The sequence below is a fragment of the Manis pentadactyla genome, chromosome 1 (assembly GCF_030020395.1).
Source record: "Manis pentadactyla isolate mManPen7 chromosome 1, mManPen7.hap1, whole genome shotgun sequence".
Classification (NCBI taxonomy): Eukaryota; Metazoa; Chordata; class Mammalia; order Pholidota; family Manidae; genus Manis; species Manis pentadactyla.
The window spans coordinates 213,925,574-213,944,841 of NC_080019.1; the positions used below are offsets into that span (position 1 = coordinate 213,925,574).

The 19,268-nt window shown below is 36.2% G+C and overlaps 1 protein-coding gene across 2 annotated transcripts in view; it reads right to left on the reverse strand.

Moving 5' to 3' along the window:
• Window positions 1-19,268, reverse strand: part of CNTN6 (contactin 6) — a 228,592-nt gene that overhangs the window by 8,884 nt on the left and 200,440 nt on the right. For both annotated transcript variants that reach the window (XM_036878217.2, XM_036878216.2), the window contains 9 exons: window positions 18,087-18,262; window positions 17,593-17,710; window positions 16,815-16,973; window positions 16,550-16,699; window positions 12,855-12,925; window positions 9,181-9,415; window positions 8,953-9,068; window positions 7,408-7,594; window positions 1,390-1,502 (listed from right to left, as the gene is read on the reverse strand). In XM_036878217.2, coding sequence (XP_036734112.2) covers window positions 1,390-1,502; window positions 7,408-7,594; window positions 8,953-9,068; window positions 9,181-9,415; window positions 12,855-12,925; window positions 16,550-16,699; window positions 16,815-16,973; window positions 17,593-17,710; window positions 18,087-18,262 — 1,325 coding nt within the window. The remainder of the gene's footprint in view (window positions 1-1,389; window positions 1,503-7,407; window positions 7,595-8,952; window positions 9,069-9,180; window positions 9,416-12,854; window positions 12,926-16,549; window positions 16,700-16,814; window positions 16,974-17,592; window positions 17,711-18,086; window positions 18,263-19,268) is intronic.

A 19,268-nucleotide genomic window follows, 5' to 3' on the forward strand; every position in this document is an offset into this window, starting at 1 on the left:
CTATCTACACCCCTACCTCCGGCTCTAAGACTTTCACTCAACCGGGACACTTCTTTTGGTGAAATGGCAGTCTTTTCAACTCACTGCCTCCCAACTACAATATACCCTGCATTCTTGTCACCCTAATCCCACAGCTTACACTTTACAGCATGGCAGAATTTCTTGAGCTCCAACCTCCCTTGCCCTCGCGCACAAAAAGGGCTGCTTTCCTTCCCATCATGGTCGGTATCTCTTTGACCACCTCAGCCATTGGGGCAGGGTTTTGGGGAGGGGCCTTGGGTCACTCTCTGTGGGCAATTAGAAATCTCAACGACAAACTTGAGGCAGCCCTGACATCCACTGCCTATTCCTTAGCCTCTCTCCAAAGACAGGTCACTTCGCTAGCTAGGGTCACCCTTCAAAACCGACGGGCCTTAGATCTGCTTACAGCTGAAAAGGGCAGCACCTCCGTCTTCCTTCGAGAAGAGTGCTACTATTACATCAACGAATCCGGCATTGTAGAAACTGACATTACCAAACTCACTGACCTTGCTTCCAGCCTCCACTCTGCTTCCAATTCCAACCCATTCTCTTCAATACTAACAAACCCCCTCTTTACCTGGCTCTGGCCCATTGCAGGCCCCATAATAATCATTCTTCTTGCCTGTCTCTTCTTACCCTGTATAATAAAGTTCATCACATCCCAAGTTGGAAAAATCTCTAATCAAACTTTCAACCAGCTTTTGCTCAGGAACTATCAGCTTCTGGCCACAGAAGATCCCTCACCCTCACATGACCTCCTCACCACACGCTGAGATGGACCCCTCTCTCCGCTGGAAACTGTTCCTGGAAACAATGGCCGCAGATGCCTGGCTCCTGACACCCGTATACTCTTGGCACCATTGGAATCAACAAGCCCTCGACCTATAGTTACAGGGAACCTTCATTGATTTCCAACCTGAAGAAGTCCACATCTACTCGTCCTTACTGTGGGGAGTCCTATCAACCCTTTCCCCCCAATCCTCAAGCCCTCACTCCCTTCTCCGCCCCCGTTCAGCAGGAAGCAGTCAGAAAGAAAGCAACGTCCACAACCCCATAGAGGAGAAAGGGGGGAATGAAGGGCCCCCACCAGTAAGATGGCGAACTTCCGGCTTCTCTTCCGGGTCCTCGGTTCCCAACGGCACCACCTAAAGACCAATCACCTCTCTCCCCACTCCCACTCCCAGCACCTAGCCAATAGCCACCAGCCCCGTAGAAGTAACACCACAATCACCCCATGCCCCTTCCTATATAACCCAGCACCTTTCCCCAATAAAGCGGATTTCTCCGGTAAATTGCTGCTGTGTGTCACTCCTTTCCTTTCACTTAGTAACTTTATAGGTAGGATTAAAGGAAAAACTAAACACTCACCTTGTAGCCCAATACTTCAGACTCGTTTTCCATGGTTTTGACATGTTCCCAGTTCAAGCATAATTTAGAATTTGTCAGCTTCCAGGCAATGTTAGCTGGTGGTTGGCTTGGAGCTTTAAAAAGATAATCAAAGATCCAAATGAATATTAATTAGTTCATGGTTACTATATGACACATTAGTAGGAAAAGAGAAAATAAGTTCTGGATGATTAGCATAGAAGAAGCTAAAATATTTTCAGTGTCATTTGAAATATCATATTAATTCTAATCAGAGTAAGCAAATTCATTCGAATTCTAGTCACTTGGGCATGTCTGTGTGACAAACTTATGAATTAATAATGGCTTGCTGCATGTCCAGTATTAATTTATTAATCATTGCTGTTGAGTTTGTTTACTTTACCATGTATAAATAGATGGAGGGCTCTGTTATCCAGTGTTCCATTTGGCCATCAATCAATGAGCATGTCAAACAAATGCAGGCTGCAAACCTTTTGTGTGCACCAACCAAGTGTTAATTCCTAGTGGTCTTTTATTTTTTAATCTTGTATTAGTTAGGAATCTTTGATTAAGCAACAAAACCAACTCAACAAATTTTAAGTAAATTGTTAGTAAGAGATTGTGAAGCATCTTAATGCTCTTGGGAGAATGCAGCAGAGCCTCAGGAGGGACAAAAGAAAAATGTCAAAATACCAAGAACATCCTCTCTCCACTTCTCACAGTAGTGTTTGCTACATGCTCATCTTGCTAGGGGCCACCTCTTAGTCATTCTCAGTGTGTGGGGTAGAAATCATGATAGCCACCATACATGAGGTTTGAAACCTGCTCTGTTCGGAGACAGTCCAGGGTAGAATTCTCAGGAGAAAGCTGACAATTGACTTAATTTGTACATATGTCTATTTGAGCCAAACCAGTTATGTTTAGATTATGAGAAAGATGCATGCCATTTAATTTAAATAGAGTTCCTTGGAACCCAGAAAAGGGAAAACCATTACAAACTGGGTAAGCATCTCAAAAGGCACCTACTCTGCCTTTTGGTTCCCTGAAATTAGTATTGTTGAAAGAAAAGTAGTGGGAAGTAAGGGTAGAAGATCAGCCTTCAAAAGTAATGGAACCCAATTGGAGAATTTTATGTACAAGAGAACTAGAGTCACTACTTCTTATCCCAAATAGAGGCCACTTATCCAAAATCAGCTAATGAGTGGCTGAGTCAAATGGAGACTTTTGGTCTCTTGATTTCCAATCTCCATGAGATAGCATGATGCTTCTCAAATAGTTGAGTACACATGATTGTTTTTGAGATTTAAGAAACTGGGGAGATTAAAAATAATTCAGCTAGAAAACAAAGGCCAAGATAAAACTATCCAGCAAGATGTTTTTAAGCATCTTATTTGAATTCCTGAGCATAATATTTAACTCATCCTAACACTGTTGGAAGTGTAAATTGTTTTGGAGTTTTAACTCAACTGTTAGTTAACTTCTTCTGTGTCACCGGAAGAGCCACAGGGTGTTTGACATTGAATTATCATACATTCCCGTGCCTCTCTAAACCCACTGGGATACCACCATGTCCACCCAGTTACTTCCGCCTTAGTTGGGAGATGACAGGGAGATAAATAATTCCCTGTATGGTTCATATCACATTATGAATCTGTCACATTGTATTATAGGCTTTCTTGGTCATGTGTTTCTTTAAATTTATTAAGGGCACATGCCTAGTTCAACTTCGTATTACCAATCCCTAGCACAGAGCTTGGTACATAGGAGGTTTATAATTTTATGTATTTGAATAAATGACTACAATAATATGGCTAAAGAAAAACTACTCAGAGTCTTGTGTGAGTTTTTCAGGTCATATTAATTATGTACTGGGCTGTGGGTAGATCCACAAATAATGTGATGCAGTCAATCCATTTATTATGCTATCTCATAATCAAGGCTAATTGCTATGGCCAAACCTATAGCAATCCATGTGGATTTATAAGACAGACAAGCCAATTGTATTGACCACACCCTAGTATATTTCTTGACAATATAAACCCAGTCATAATTAAAGGCCTGAGAGTTTGGCTGTTAGCACCCAATACTTGTTTACAATCCATTTGTTTCTGAAGGACTAAATGGTAACAAAAATAGTTTTGCAACTATTCTCCCTCAACTTATCACAAAGTATCTTTTCTAATCTTTTTCTCAGGTATAAGAGAGATAATATAAAAATTCTCACAAGATGTTACATTTTAAATATCTAGTATACTGTTGTGACACATTTCTTTTGTCTCTGTTCTTTAAAACAAAGCACTAACATTAACAGCGTCATACAATCAATATACAGAACATATAAATTCACTTCTCTGATATCACTGGCAGTGATGAATTCTGAAGGTTTCATCTATTGCTTTGTCTGTTCTGTTTGTTTGTTTAAAGAAAAGGTATTGTTTTCGTTATGTTTGTTTAAAGAAAAGGTATTGTTTTCAATACTATGAATTCACTGATGAAGTTACAGGCCAAAGGAACTGATTTCTACCAACTACGTGGACAAGGAGTTCATGATTGGGGCACTGAAATGTATGCATGTTTCCTCATCTACCAAAACTATACAACTATAGAAGTTAGATATTCTTTAGAATGTTTCCACTCTCTTGCTCTCTGGGAGGTAGAAAGTTGGGATTTGAAGTCAGAGAAACTTGAATCAGTATCCAGTCTCTTCCAAGAGGCCTGGTTGTCCCATTTTTGGAATGACACTAAAATCTCCTAGTTTATAAGAATTTTAGCTTACATGAAATAAAATATGAAGTGTTCCTCAACTTGTTTAGTGATACATATTAAGAAGTCAATAGCTGTTAATTCTCTTTCCTGAGAATAGCAGTTCTTCACTGTGGTGTTACAAGATAATCAATTGTTCAATTGTGTTCCAAGTGGCTTGTTATTAATACCATAATTCCAAAGTTTGCAAATGATTCACTTAAGTATAACTAGGGTATACTCAAGATTTTCCCTTAATAATATTGCTCTTTATATGCTTTCTGAAAGGCAGATAAAGTGGTAGATTCTCAGCTAATTATGTGGGAAATTCTCATTGTCTATCGCCTTTCTTATGTTTGTCTATGACTGTTACTCCAATGTCAATGCCTTTAGTTTAGTACTTTTTAAAAAAGTTTCTGAAAGTCACTTCAGAAGGCCATCACCTTAATATGAACACTGTCAACAGTTTCAGTTTCATGAGCTTCATGTACTTGATTACAATGGCTTGCCAAATACCCGTGGTGAAATTAAAATTCTATTACTTTTAAAAATCAAAACACTGTCACGTGGATAATATGAAAAATATTTCCATAGATGTTTGTACCAAGTGGTCAATGGTAAACTCAACAAACAAGTACTTTTCTATGTTTTAAAAAAATATTTCCAGGCAATTTCCAAACACTAAATCATTTTCTATTAATCAAATGACAGAGCAACAGTAAACTAGCCCTCTACAGCTCTAATGGTTTCCCTGTGATCAATTTTTCTGTAGATGGCATTTATATTCAACTGTAGTTCACACTGTGAACTCAATTCAAAAACAACTTCTTATGTTACACTTCTAAGTAACAGCATGGGGTTGACATTTGGGCAAGAGAGAAAGAACATAAGTGCAAGATGAAATAAAAGTTTAATGCTTCCTTTATGTCTAAATATGGATTGATTGCAAATTTAGAGCAAGAAAAATCCAGTGCAGAGTGCTAGTCAGTCAACGTCAGGGGCCAAATTGAACCAAAATTTGCAAACGCTTTCTGTGAGTGGGTCTGAATGTTTCTTTCTATGTAAGGAGTGCTTTTTTTCTTTCTTTTCCCATTGGAATTGATGTGAATATTTTTCTTCCTTTAGTTGTAGATCTAAATTCCATTTAAGTGATGTCTGTGTGGATCACAACGTATTTGCAGTGCCTCTCGGCTGTCTTTGGGAAATACCTCACTTTCAGTAAGCTATGATACTTACTGTTAAACCACTATATTTACTTTAAAAAAACAATAAGTCTATCATCATCACCAGCAATAACAAAGAATTCAGAAGCTTTACATAAACTGTTCTTTCTGTTTTGAGATCCTTTTGCACACTAGCTCCTTCTTTATCTTTTAAATCATGTCAAAATCTGAAGCCTTCCCCAGAAAGGTGCTCCTTTTCATAACTATCTCAGTCCTTTATTATTTTCTTTGTAGTACTTTGTACAATTTGTAATTGTTTCATTTTTTTGTTTCTTTGTTTTAGGTTGCTTCTCCAGTAAAAGAGAAATTTCCTGAAGGTAGGTATATTGCCTGTTTTAATTTCCATCAGGTACCTAACTCTGTGCATAGCTCACGGAAGACACTATTTTCTTGACTGATTGACTGAATCATCTTATTTCCAAGAAGAAAAAAAAGGGGGCTCTGTCGTCTGTTTAGCCTATGCAATCAGAATAGGCAGAGATTTTCATAAATGTGAACTCTGCTTTCTTAGAATTTACAATGGATGAATAAATATCAAATTGAAAATCTAGACAGTGACAGTATGAATATGTGATGGATGCAGAATTTTTTGCTGTCACCACTCTTCAGAGGTAATTTTGGTGTTATCTCAAGGACATGGAAAATCAAAGTTAGATCCAGGGATAGTGCTTGGAATCAGAGCTATCGTCAGTGTTTCATTATAGCCATTCCTCACCTTTGCTCTAGATGTATTTTCATGACCCTTGAAGAAAATTTCTGCAACAAATTTATAAAGAGAAAAAAAGTAGAAAGTGACTGCGTTTTTTTGCTTAAGATATGCAAGGAAAGTGAAATCATCTCTAAAGAAGAAATATAATACATATTTCCATGCACTGAGCTCTCACTCAATGGCCGCACTGGGTCACCTTGGTGTACAATATATTCTTTAGTTCTCAGAGCAAACTCTAGAGGAAAGTACCATCATCTCTGTTTTTCAGATGAGAAAATGGATTCTGAGTTATCAAGTAATTAGACCTGTCACACAGACAGTACATGGCTGAGCTAGGGTTCACACCCAACGTTCTTTGATTTAGAAGTCCCTTTCTAGCTTTTTCCAAAACAATCTCACAATGGGCTGAAGTTATGGGAACAACCAGAAAAACGTAAATACATTAAAGGAAAAACTTGGGGAGACATACAGATCAGTAGTAAAGACATTTGACTGCTTACAGGCATGGCAGGTGCACCACAAGCTGAGAGAGTCTCACATGAAATCAGGTAAGTGAGCATTAAAGATTGATACGCCTGATGCTTCCAGGGCTAGATGAGGAATGGGATAGAAAGGAAGTTTGGGAGAGATTATGGAAGATCTGGTATACTTTTCTTTTAGTCTTTGTTTTCTGGAATAGAGGAGACAATCAAATTTTCGGAGGAGATGAGGGTATTTCATTATAGGAAGAAAAATGTCAAGGCAGTTTGTGGTTTGGTCTGAAGGTTTGAGAGACTGGAGGGAGGAAGACTATTTAGACAGTTAAAGATGAAAATTTCAAACCAGCACAGTGTTCATGGATTGAAGTGATTCAGAGAATCGATGTTCATAATATGTCATCACAACAAATGCCACAACAAAACCCTTCTAAGCATTTGTTTTCTCCTATCTAGGGATCAAAAAGCCCCATGAGGAAATAGGTCCTATGTTGGCCTCATTTTACAGGTGGGGGTACTGATATGCTGAAAGATTGAATAACCACCTAATGTTCCAAGGATAGGAGGTTAGGCTTTGAACTGAGGTTGGAAGAGGGCACCAGAGCCTGTGGTCGTAAATATTACATGCTCCTGTATTGTATCTATATACTCAGAATATTTCTTCTTTTGGAATGCCAAAAAAGACCAAAACTGTCTGTTTTGATTGTTACCACAAAGTTTCAACAGTTATCCATATTTAAGGGACAAGCCAACTAACCAAACAAAGCAATCGGTAAAAAGATGAGATGGGATGAATGAAATGGATATTGAACAAAACAATATGTTTCTGTTCATAGGTGAATCTTGGTGCTTCAGTGTGACGCATACTTACGAGACTTTTTGGTGGTAACATTGACTGGGAGGCTTGAAGGTCCTGTCCCAGCAGTATTGTAAGCTCTCACCGAAGCAAAGTAGATGGTGTTAGCTTTTAGTCCTGTGATGTTTTTGGTGGTGACATTCCCACTGACTCTAATCTTACCAATTGTGGATTCTTTGGAGTCATCTGTCCAGTATAATACCTGATCATTAAAAACAAAGAACAGGTAATTTATTGTTTCTCAACAACCATCAACCACAATGGGCTATGGGAAGAAGGCAGGAATGTAAATGGCAGAATATTTTCTAATAAAAATGTTTAAATAATAACAACATAATCAACGCCTAATATTTATGAGGAAGAAATTACAAAGATACAAATTCACAAGGGAAATTAGAGAATCTGGGTTTTTTTTAGATTATCAAAACAAAATATTTCATGATATCAATAAAGGTTATCAGCTTTAACAAAGGCTATATAATAAATCAGAGAGTTCAGTTTTGAGCTTCTGCTATGAACACTTCCTCCAGAGTTCTTTGAATGGCAGGTTAATTAATAATTCAACTTCTATGGAGCCCTTCTTATGTATTAGCACTGTTTCCAGCACACTGAAAGAGATAACAGAGAATAGAGTTTGGGGGCTCATTTTGAGCCCCTTACAATCTAGTTATTAAGTTAGAATATCTGAGTGAAAACAGCACGGAATATATTCCAAAGGAGAGATACTGGAAAAAAGTGCTATAAGAACTTGAAGAAAGACAACATCAGGGGGTGATCAGAGAAGATCAGAGAAGAGTTTCAAAGAGAAAAGGAATGTAGAGATGAGCTTTAAGAAATAAATGGGGTTCAGAGTAAGAGGTAAAGCATTCTAGGATTGGAGGAACTGAGGCACATATCATATCAGTAGAACTTTCCATTCAGACCACAGGGTTATGTAAAAAGAAAACCACCACTACAAAACAAAACAAAACAAAACAAAAACAGTGCAAGGCACAATTAATGAGGTTTCAAATAATAGTTATTCTAAATCCAAAATAAATAAAATATTTTATAAATCACTGGATTTGTAAGCTAAAGAATAATAAGTGATTAATAATTCTTATTCCTTAACTTTGTTAGAATGCAGGTCCATACACATGAAGTGATTTGTTACATTCTACACAGACTATAGAGGATAGATTTAGGAGAATCTAGGTTTTTTCTTATCACTTATCTACTGTTTCTAAGATCTGCTCCACAGAGCAGCTTTCCAAGTGAAATTCTCATAGTTTAAGATCACTGCGGGTTAGACTCTTTTCTGCTCCCCAAGAAACAAATATGATGGCAATTTGAATAAATAAATAAATAAGATAATCACTTGGTTGTTTTTCAAATGGCTACCATTTGTTAATTTAGTTGCTTAAGAATCACCTGGAATGATCTTGCTCATTCGCCTCTATAGCTTTAGACATACCCTACCATATGCTAAGAACTAGGTTAGTGGTATAGGACTACTGAATAGGAATTGTTGTGTGGTTACCTGGCTTATTCTTAAGGGAAAGTGAAATTAATATACATTACCTCATAGCCCAGCACCCTTCCAGTGTTTCTATTCCAGGCAATAGCATTCCATGAAACCTCCATTTCTGAAGCAGAAAAACTCTGGACAGAAGTTCCTGTTGGGGCCAGCTGAGGTTCTGTCGTCCAGAGAAAGACACAACCATACTCAGCAGAGTGGCTCATAGAAAATGAGTGCAAAATACACATGCAGTCTCAAATAGGTCCATTCCAGGGCTGGCCACTACTTACCATCTTCTCCTGAGTAGACAATGGACACGGTGCTCAGGGATCCTTCTCCTTCGTTATTATACACACCCACTTTGACTTCAAAGGGCGAAAGGGGGATGATGCTTTCATTTCTGTAAACAAACCTTGATGATTCTACAGACGGTACTCTTTCCTTGGTCCAGGTTGTTGAGCCAACTGGCCTCAACATGATGATATACCCAAATTCCTCTCCATCCTGTAGTTCTTCTGGAATTGACTTGGGCAGAAGTGATCAATCACTGAGTATTTACAAAGACATTTTATAGAGCTTTTATAAGTTTTATTGATTATTTTGCATTTCTCTTGTAGAAACAAACACAGATATTTACCTTGTTTAATGCAGTACTGAAAAAAATAATAGTTTTATTTGGAATAGCAATTAGGAAAATGATCCCAATTAAAGATACTCAGATAATTAAATGAAATTTTTAAATGGGCAAGTAAAACAGGTTTCACGTGTTTATATTGCTTTCCATGATTTTCCATAAGTTGTAATAAAATGGTTTAGAAGATAGCAAGATTTTATAAAATAAAACATAATTTTGATACGAATTTTTAAACTAAGCACAACATTAACTTATTAACTATTTCTCCTTTCACATTTTCAACAAATTCTTATAAGACAGAGATATTATAATTATTGTGTAGTAACATTTGCTTTAAGGCATATAGAGTATTGCTCAAATAACAGAGTGTAAAGGACTTCCCATTCTCTTTTTTTAAACATACATCTTCATTAGTAGTAACACTGATGTGTACTTTTCCTGACATTTAAAAAAAGAAGAAAAGAAAAACTTTGGAATTTCCCACAGAGACCAAATTCTATGATATTCATTTAAAACTTAAACCTATTAAAATTATAAAACAAAAATAGATACAAGTTCCTTAGAATTCTACAGATGCTAAATAATCACATAAAATAAATGAAAATGAATTCATTCTTAAATTTGGACAAATGTTTCACCTTTGTACAAGAAACCTGTATTTTAAAATCCATGACATTTATTAATTTTTTCTAAAGGAAAATGACTTTCTTTTCTTTTTGAAATATTTTGATAGGCATACCTAATAAGAAAATTTGATTGAGTTCCTCATGTCCACAATTCCATTTCTGAGGTTTTCCTTAGCCACAGATGTCCATTCATTGTATCCCATTATCCTGAGATTTGGACCACATCTGGTTACCTAACAATGGGCACCAGAACCAATGGTGCCATCTTGGACAATAGCTATGAGGTGTTTTGGAGCAGAATCTCTGTATTCTATAGTGACTAACACACCCAATCAGTTCTTCTCCCCTACAGAATTTGAATATGAAGCACAGGTAGGCAGGTGATACCAGATAAACTAAGAGTAAGATTTAAGTAGAAAACATACAGCAATAGGGACACTGAGGCATCAGAAGCTAAGAGAAAATCGAAACTCTAAATTATATAGAGAAGAAAAATAATTTAGCCATTAATCAAGTAGGACACTGGAAGTAAGGGAAATGGGAAGAACTGAAGTACAAGAATGAAGGACCTCTGGACCTGTAGCTGGATTTCCAGAGCAAGTGACAGCCAGCTAGAACTACCTTACTTGTAACAGTGATGAATGATGCTCCAGTTCTTCATCTGACCTCCCTGTTTGGTTACTGAGACTTTTTCCCACCCACATTACTTCCCATGTAGCTTTAAAATAAATCCCCATTAAGCACAATGACCTGAGTTGGTCTCTATTTCTTGCCATGTGGAACAATCTAACAAATACAGGCAGCAAAAAGATGAAGAAAAATGTAGGTTCTAAAATCTTGGAAAAGAAAATTCTTCCTTCTATTAACACTTTTGCAATGGGATCAGAATTAAAAGTTTATTGAGTGGTATGGAAGAGAATTATGAGAATTTAAGCTACTTGTTAAGGTATTTCATTTGTTTTTAATGCTTCTCTGGTCTCAGTTTTAATCAACATGTTTAGTTTATCTGAGAAAGTAGATGACTTCTGTTTCTGTTAGTCAAGTATGATTAGTGTTTCTCATACTGTTCCCTCAAGAAAGATCTGAGTCCAATATGTTCAGTTTAGAGGAGAAAAAAGGGACTTATTTAGGTTCTTCCTTTTGTCCTTCTCATATATGCAGGTTGGGTAAATGATGGAGAAATATACAGAGTGTTAAAATGGCCAAGAGAATTTTCTCCTTTAAGCAGAGGAAGTATTCTCTAAATAAAAAATTCAGAAATTTTTCTGGTAGTGAAACCTGTTAAAGTTGACAAAGAGTAATAATATGCTCCTCAACCACAATGTCTGTAAGAGTGGAATCTTTAGTATAAACCAGGAGTCAACAAACTAAGGCCTGAGAGCCAAATCTCACCTGCAGCCTGGTTTTTAAAATAAAATTTGCTGGGAACACAGACGTACCTGTTCATTTACATATAGTTTATGGCTACTTTTGAATGATGATGGCAGGGTTGAGAAGTTGTGAGGACGGTAGTGGGGACACTGAATATCCCCACTACGCTGCATATTTTTACTGGCTGACCCTTTACATAAAAAATGTGTGTCAACTCCCATTATAAATGTTCATCTGTCACTCTATAGTACTTTATTTTATGCTTAATTTTATAGTCATAGTTTATATGAGACATTCACCACAACTACCTCAATGTTGGAAGTATTTGTGAGTATAAATTATGATAAGATATGAATAAAGATACCCTGAAAAACAGAATTAGTAATTATTCCATTCCATAAATAAGCTATCACATCTTAGTTATTGGATAAAAAATAAACCATAACAAATAAAACACACATTGCTTGGGCACTGGAGAAAACACAGGGGATTTTTATTTCAGGCAGATTATACCAAGGTGTACTGACACGAGCAGCAATCTCATGTACCAGAAAGCAGTCAGTTACAAACCATAGTAATGGATTCTGACTGGATTTAGAATGGTTGTTGGACCACATTAGCTTTGAAAGCCCAACGGGTACTGTTTCATCCACAGCAGCAGTGACTGGGCTATCCCCAGTCTCACTATTCCCAGTTTCTTCTTCAAAACATAGTTCATATAAGCTATGATGGTATCTTTCCTGATTCTCCTCCAGGCTGGGTTGAGACTGTCTTATCTTACTGGCCTCTGAGTATGCACACCTTTTTAAAATTTATTTTTTGTACCCCCCCCCCCCCCCACTGCTTGGAACAGAGTAGCTATTCATTAGTGATCATTTGATTGAAAGTTACTACATGTCTTCCAGTGGCTCAAACAAATGTATGCATCTCCTTTTAAGTATACATAACTTAATCCTTGAAGAAGTTTGGGTACTCTACTGAGTTATGTCATGAGCATTGAAATAATAATTCTAGAAAGAGGTAGTAAGTAAAATAATTTCTAGTTTATCAAGTAATAATGAAAATGCTACTGACCCACCTTCAATGGACAATGGAGTTGTTTTTCTTATACTGGGGAGAGAATTGTGCTGAGTTAGTCATATTCTCACTTTAGTAGAAATAAGAAAAGTTTCCAACATCTCCTCTAAATGATGCATCACCAGGAGTCTTTCATACCATGTATTTTTATATATTTCCAATAGTGATCAAATAAATCTTCTTTTTGTTTTTCAGTATTCTTCCTGGCCAGCTAAATCTTTTTCCTTCAAAATAACTCAGTTGGACAGAAAATTACCTCCCACGTAATGACGAGTTCAGATCGACTTCCTCCACCTCCATTGATGTTTGTTGGTACCACGACAGGGACTAAAAGCAACCAAGAAAAATGTGGGATGGCAATTATTAAAATACATCTTCATCAGGAAACATGTTGTTTTTGGACTTCACCTTTCAAAATCTCACGTGGCACATTGTGAGTCTTGCATTTTTAATGAACATAAATTATGTTTACACATATCCAAATTTCTAAGAGAGAGGACACAGTTGTGTTTGATACATGAGCACCCTGGCTCCAAAATTAATTAAAAATTGAGTAACATCGTGTATTTGACATTATTATGCATCATCTACTAATTGGCAAAATGATGTTCCATTCAGATGGTAGCAGTGACATTGCTGATTTAGTGCCTAATTATACAGTTGTGCTGTAAACAAGTTACTGAGGCAGTATATTAATTAATTCTTTTTTTTCAATAAACAAACTAAAATGATTTTTCTTTCTGTTAGTCATCAGGATATTTTTAAATTTTTAAATAAAATATTTAAAAAATATGTAATTAAATAAATTTTTGTGGTATATACCCATGTTTGAATATCAAATCTCTCAGCACAGAACAGGATGGATTCTCTTTGAACTTTTCACTTGCAAAGAGGGTGGCCTCCTGTCAAGGATGCAATTTAGGGGATTCTCTCTGTTTGATTCTAGGAATCTAAGGCTCTGACATCGGGCTTGTTGCAGACAGTGATCAATTTTATGAATTCGAAAAAAAACCCTTCAACTATATTCATATAAGGGCTGGTATAATGAGTAATAAGTAGTTCAAGGTACATTATAAAACTGACTATAATGGTGTGTATGTGTGAGTACTGTAGGATATAATTAGAATGGAGTTTTACTTCATACATATAAGTATTCTTTTTCTTAAAATGGCAAATCTGTGATAATGAATAAATCCATAGGGTATCCTCTTTAAATGTTGAATTATAGGCAATTATCTTTATTGACTACTTTTGATCAAGACCCAGAGGTGGGCTTGGGGATGACTGGGTATTAGTTAATAGTAGGCAGGAATTAAAATCTGGAACGTTTATTTGCTCATTTCAAAATCTCCCACCATCAAGACCCCCCAAATAGATATAGACTACTTATTTTATTTATTATTTTTCTCATACAGATATTTAACTTTATAAATGGCAAGGTAATACAGAAATCTGGTTGTTCTTTCTAATAATTTCATGTCTTAGATATTATTCATTTTCATATTCACACTTACCCTAATTTTGTCTGCTTTGATCTTCATAATTTATTGAAAAGATTGCTTTGTACCTCCACCCTGTTTTCTAGGTCTTCCAATGCCATTGACCAAAAGCAATGTGAATCGGAGGGGGTTCTATAATTTCAGGCTTTCTGGTACTCTATGACTTATAGTGACATTATTTCAGGATCACTAAGTAGTTCAGATACATCAAGAAATTATCTTAAATATACTTAACTCTTTATAAAGTTTCCAATATTCTTGGCCAAATTTTTTTTCTTTATTTCGTTTTCAAATGAAACATACTAAACCTAAAACCATGTGGAGAAGAATTGTCTTTCATGATACGAAGAGAGGAAAAAAAGACTTTAGTATGTTTCAGAGTCTCACTGCTACTGAGTCTCATTATGGTACTGAGAAGAGACTGTCAATACATAATAGAAGGTAACATAGGAACTTTAGTGTAAAAACTTTATAGTTTGAGTCAACCCTGCCCAAATCTACCATGATAGAAGTCAGTTGTAAACAACCTGGAACTAATATTGAGTCATGGGCCACCTTGGAGATTCTTATCCAGTCAATAGTCTATGGCAGGGCCTGGGAATTTCTATATTTACACATTTTTAAATGCCAGTCTCTTGATCATCTAGGTTAAGGCCCACTGTTATGGAGAATGCTGGTGCCCAAGTTCATAGGTCTGGCTTCAAATCCTGCCTCTGTCTGAACCAATCAGCTACTTTCCTGGTCTTTTTCCTCCTCTGTAAAATGAAGGTTTCTCCTCTCAGCTCTAAACTTCTAGGATGCTTTAATTTAAGATATTGCTGTCAAATATGTTGTTTTCCAGCTCCAATCCTTTGATAAAAATACTAACAATATCTTTGGTTTAAAAAAGGACTTATTGACATCTGACGGTTGTTCACACTTTATTGAAGTAGTTTGTATTTGTTAAGTCAATGTAACAATAACAAAGTGATCCTTCATTATGATATATGAGTTGTAAAAAATACCTATTTGGTTATTCATATGCAAAATATGTTTCTCAGGTATATTTGTTCTTCATCCACAGCTCCTAAAGACACTTCAGAGCCTGAAAGGTGAAATGGGTGTCTTGTTATGTTAATGAGAGACTTTTGGCTGGAGGGTGAATCAGCCAATGGCCAATGATTTAGTCAATCATGCCTGTGCAATAAAGCCCTCACAAAAACCCATGAGAAGAGCATATTGCTCTCTTGCATCCTGCTTCTTTGTTGGAGAGAGCTTCTACAGTTTGGGAACCAGAACATGTCCAAGTGCCACTGAGCCAGGCCCCAAGGTCCATGAGGAGGGTCCTTCATTTGGGACCTTGCCCTGTTTCTCTTCATCTGACTGTTTACTGGTATCCCTAATGGTGTCCTTTATTAAACTGATAAATGTTAAGTGTTTCCCTGAGTTCTGTGAGCCACTTTAGCAAATTATTTGAACCTATAGGGGAGGTTGTGGGAACCTCCCATCTGTAGCAGGTTGGTCAGAAGCAGAGGGAACAGACTGGGGCTTGCAGCTGGCATCTGGAGTGGGGGTGGAGGGCAGTCTTGTAGGATGGAGCCCTTAACCTGGGGAATCTGGGGCTGTCTTGGGGCAGATAGCATCATAATTGAGCTGACTTCTTGGACATCCTGCTGGTGTTTAAGAATTGCTTGGTGTTGTATGTGGGAAATCCCCCTCACACATACACACCCACAAGAATTGGGTCCAGAAACCCAAAAGGAATTCTACTGCTGTATGGAAAACACACTCATTTATGTGACTGGTTAAGAGTGTGAACTTTGCTAGCCACATGCAGTGAGCAGATAACACATTACCCTGTGTGTAAAAGTTTGAGTGGAACAAAGAGGATCCATCAAAAGGAGCATAAGAAGTGATGCATTTCTGAGGCAGGTAATACTTGTGTTCTCTTCATTGAATCAATTGATGCTCAATTAATGCTTCTGTTAAATGCACTTAGGATTTACCTATTTTGCATAGGGAGGAATTTATACTATTGCTCAATGAAGCTTCAATTAGGTCAGAGTTGAGAAATAGATGGAAATGTGTGGATGACTGCACCAATAGACTCTCAATTAATTCTTGGCTACATTTAATGAAATAAGCAGTAACTCATTTGCATCTACAAATCTACAGATTCTCTATTGGATTTTGGCTAGAAAATAGATGAAATAAGAGGATGAAATAAGTTTCTGGAAAACTCTTATTTTTGACATGCCTGCCTAGCTATAATCATCTCTTACTGAATGCACTATTCAGGACCAAATATACCTCGCTTTGTACACCTAAAAATGTGAAAATGAGAGCCACTGGTTTACTGCCTTTGATTTTAGACCCAAAATATACTACAAGATGCACAAAAATGCTTCTTGTTTTCTTTAAGAACTATACCATAAAGGACCTTCCATGTTTTTAGAAGATATTGATTACTTACCTGACGCTTTGGTTCTTAACAATTCTGATGGTTTACTTGGTTCGCCAATTCCAATGTTGTTCCCAGCAACAACACGAAATTCATATTCCACCCAAGGACTCAAACCAACCACTGTTGCATTGTATGTCCTACCACTGAGAATTTCTGGAACTAAAAGAAGGGGACACTTCAGGCACTTAAATTGGTACTAGTTGAAACCAATCAATGAAAGAAACACATACACCATCTGTTTAGAAAATTATCCAAAAACATGTGTGTCACTTACCAGTAGAAACAGCTTGCCAACCCACAGAAAATGGTGTCCTAGCCTGGATAGTAAATATTTGAATAGGACTGTTATTATCTGAGCCTGGTCTCCAGCTTAGTTGAGAAGTAGTACTGGAAATGTGTTCCACTTTCACATCCTCAGGGGGACCTGGTGGACCTTGAAAAATACATTTCATGATGACTATTTTGGAAATGATTAAATTCATTTATTTGGAACAGGGATAGTTTATCTGTTATGCTTAGAAAATAAAATATTGAACAATGTATTTTAAATACATTATTTGAGACAAAGCCTTATTAATTCAGCTTATGTGGTGAAAGATGCATTTAGAAACACTTCTTTTGAAGATTAGAAAATGCCAGTCATAGGATGGTTGAATATTATCCTATAAGGAGCTAATTCTCAAGAACTGAGACTGCTCTCATCAGTTCCTCACTTAAAAGGTAACTCAGGTAAATGCAACTTATAGGGAGAACTACAGGAAGTGTGCCTTTGACCCTGCTGACAAGATAGTTTACTTTAAATAGGATGCATGCTTCAGTTTTAGGGACGGGCACTGCTAGATGAAACAGACCATGCCTTATAAATAAACAAAACCTACTCAATCCAGTATCCATATCCACACTGGCATCTTGGAGGTTAGAAAATAAAAAAATCTATACTATTTATCTCACTTCTTTCTAATGATGTGTTTACTCAAAGATCTACCATTTACATATTAATATTTTTTACTCTGGATAAATCATGCTCATTCATCTTCACCATTTATACTTACCTCTAACAATGATATCAGCCACAGCAGATAAAATTTCTAGAGTTGTTTTTACTGTACACAGATATTTTCCTGAATGATTTAACTGAATATTCCTTATCATCAAATCCCCAAAAGCTTCCTGCAGATAAAAGGGGGAAAAGGAATAAAAATATAATTACACAGTAGAATAAAAATATACCTACACAGCAGGTCTCATTTTTTTTTTACAACTGGGTATTAAATATGAGACAGCTCTGAAATGAGGAGATATACTCAATGTATCATTGTAGTTTCTCATATGCAAGCCCTTCTATTCCCTTTATTACAATTGCATCTGGAACACAAGCATTTCTATGAAAGACATAAAACAAAATTAAAAAAGTGAAAACATTTTCAACTTCATACACAATGATTATCCATGCAATAAGTATGGAGAGCATAATTATGAAAGGTGTTGATTTCATGTAAAAGACGTGATTTATTTCATAAAGCACTTAATAATTTCAGCAACTTACTCCTCCAATCCTTTCAAAATGAGCCACTCCTTTTTTTAAGTCTATGACATCTCCATTGAAAGACCATATAAATACAACTTCAATGGAGGGGTCATGGGACACCTGGCATGGTAGGACTATACTCTCGCCAACTGTAACATCCATTTTGGAAGGTGGAACGGTAATAACAGTTCTCTCTGTTGAGAAAAAAATATCATTGTTATGAAAGCTTATAAAATGCTAGCACATTGGCTATAAAACATATATTCTGTATTGGTTTTGCAACTACTTAAAATAGTTTAAATACAAGTTCCACTAAATTCAATATGAAATTGAAGGTCTATATTCAGTAAGAAAAATTCTATTCTTTTTCAAATATTGCTGAAATGAACAGTGTTGTTTATTACTTGTACTAAAATTACTGACAAAATTTATTCATACTTTAAATACTTTATAAAAAACTGTGGACCTCAAAAGATAGCATTCCATACATAGAGAATATACCATGTAATTTTTATTATTTTTTTTACTCTGAAACTATAGCCACATTACAATCCACACATTGGTGAAAACTCTAAATAGACTGTTAATTTCATATACTGTGAGACAAAGTATGTCCTTCAGGTCATAACTACAATAGTTTATATAGAGATTTATAATCATAAGGTTATGCTTACTAATACAAATATAATACTCTATTTCTGATATAGTTGTGATAATAAATTTCTACTTTAGCTCAAGAGGCAAAGTCCTGTATTTCTCTGGTTAAAAGAGACTCAGAGTGATAGATCAATTTTGACTACATTTTTTATAGCAGAATAAATAGTTCCAATTTTAGAGGGCTAAGAATTGACCAAAAGGGCAACTCAATAACCATAAAGAAGGCCTAGACCTACATTTGGATATAGATACACTATGCTACCAAAATTAAATGTGTTTTAAGGGATTTACATCTAAGAATTAGATGTTTGGGCAAATTATATAGCAAAAATATTGTATGAAAGAAGTTTCAAAGCAGTGAAATAAGAGCCCTGGAAAATCTCTTTCTCTAAAGAGTATTCATAAGTTTAACCCTCTGAGAGATGGACTAAAATCTTTCCTTTTGGCTTCTTCATGCTGCTCAAGAAACCAAATCAGCATTGAGAGAATTTATATGCTCACACAGATTAGGATGGCACTGTATTTTAGCATTAGAAGGTTTAA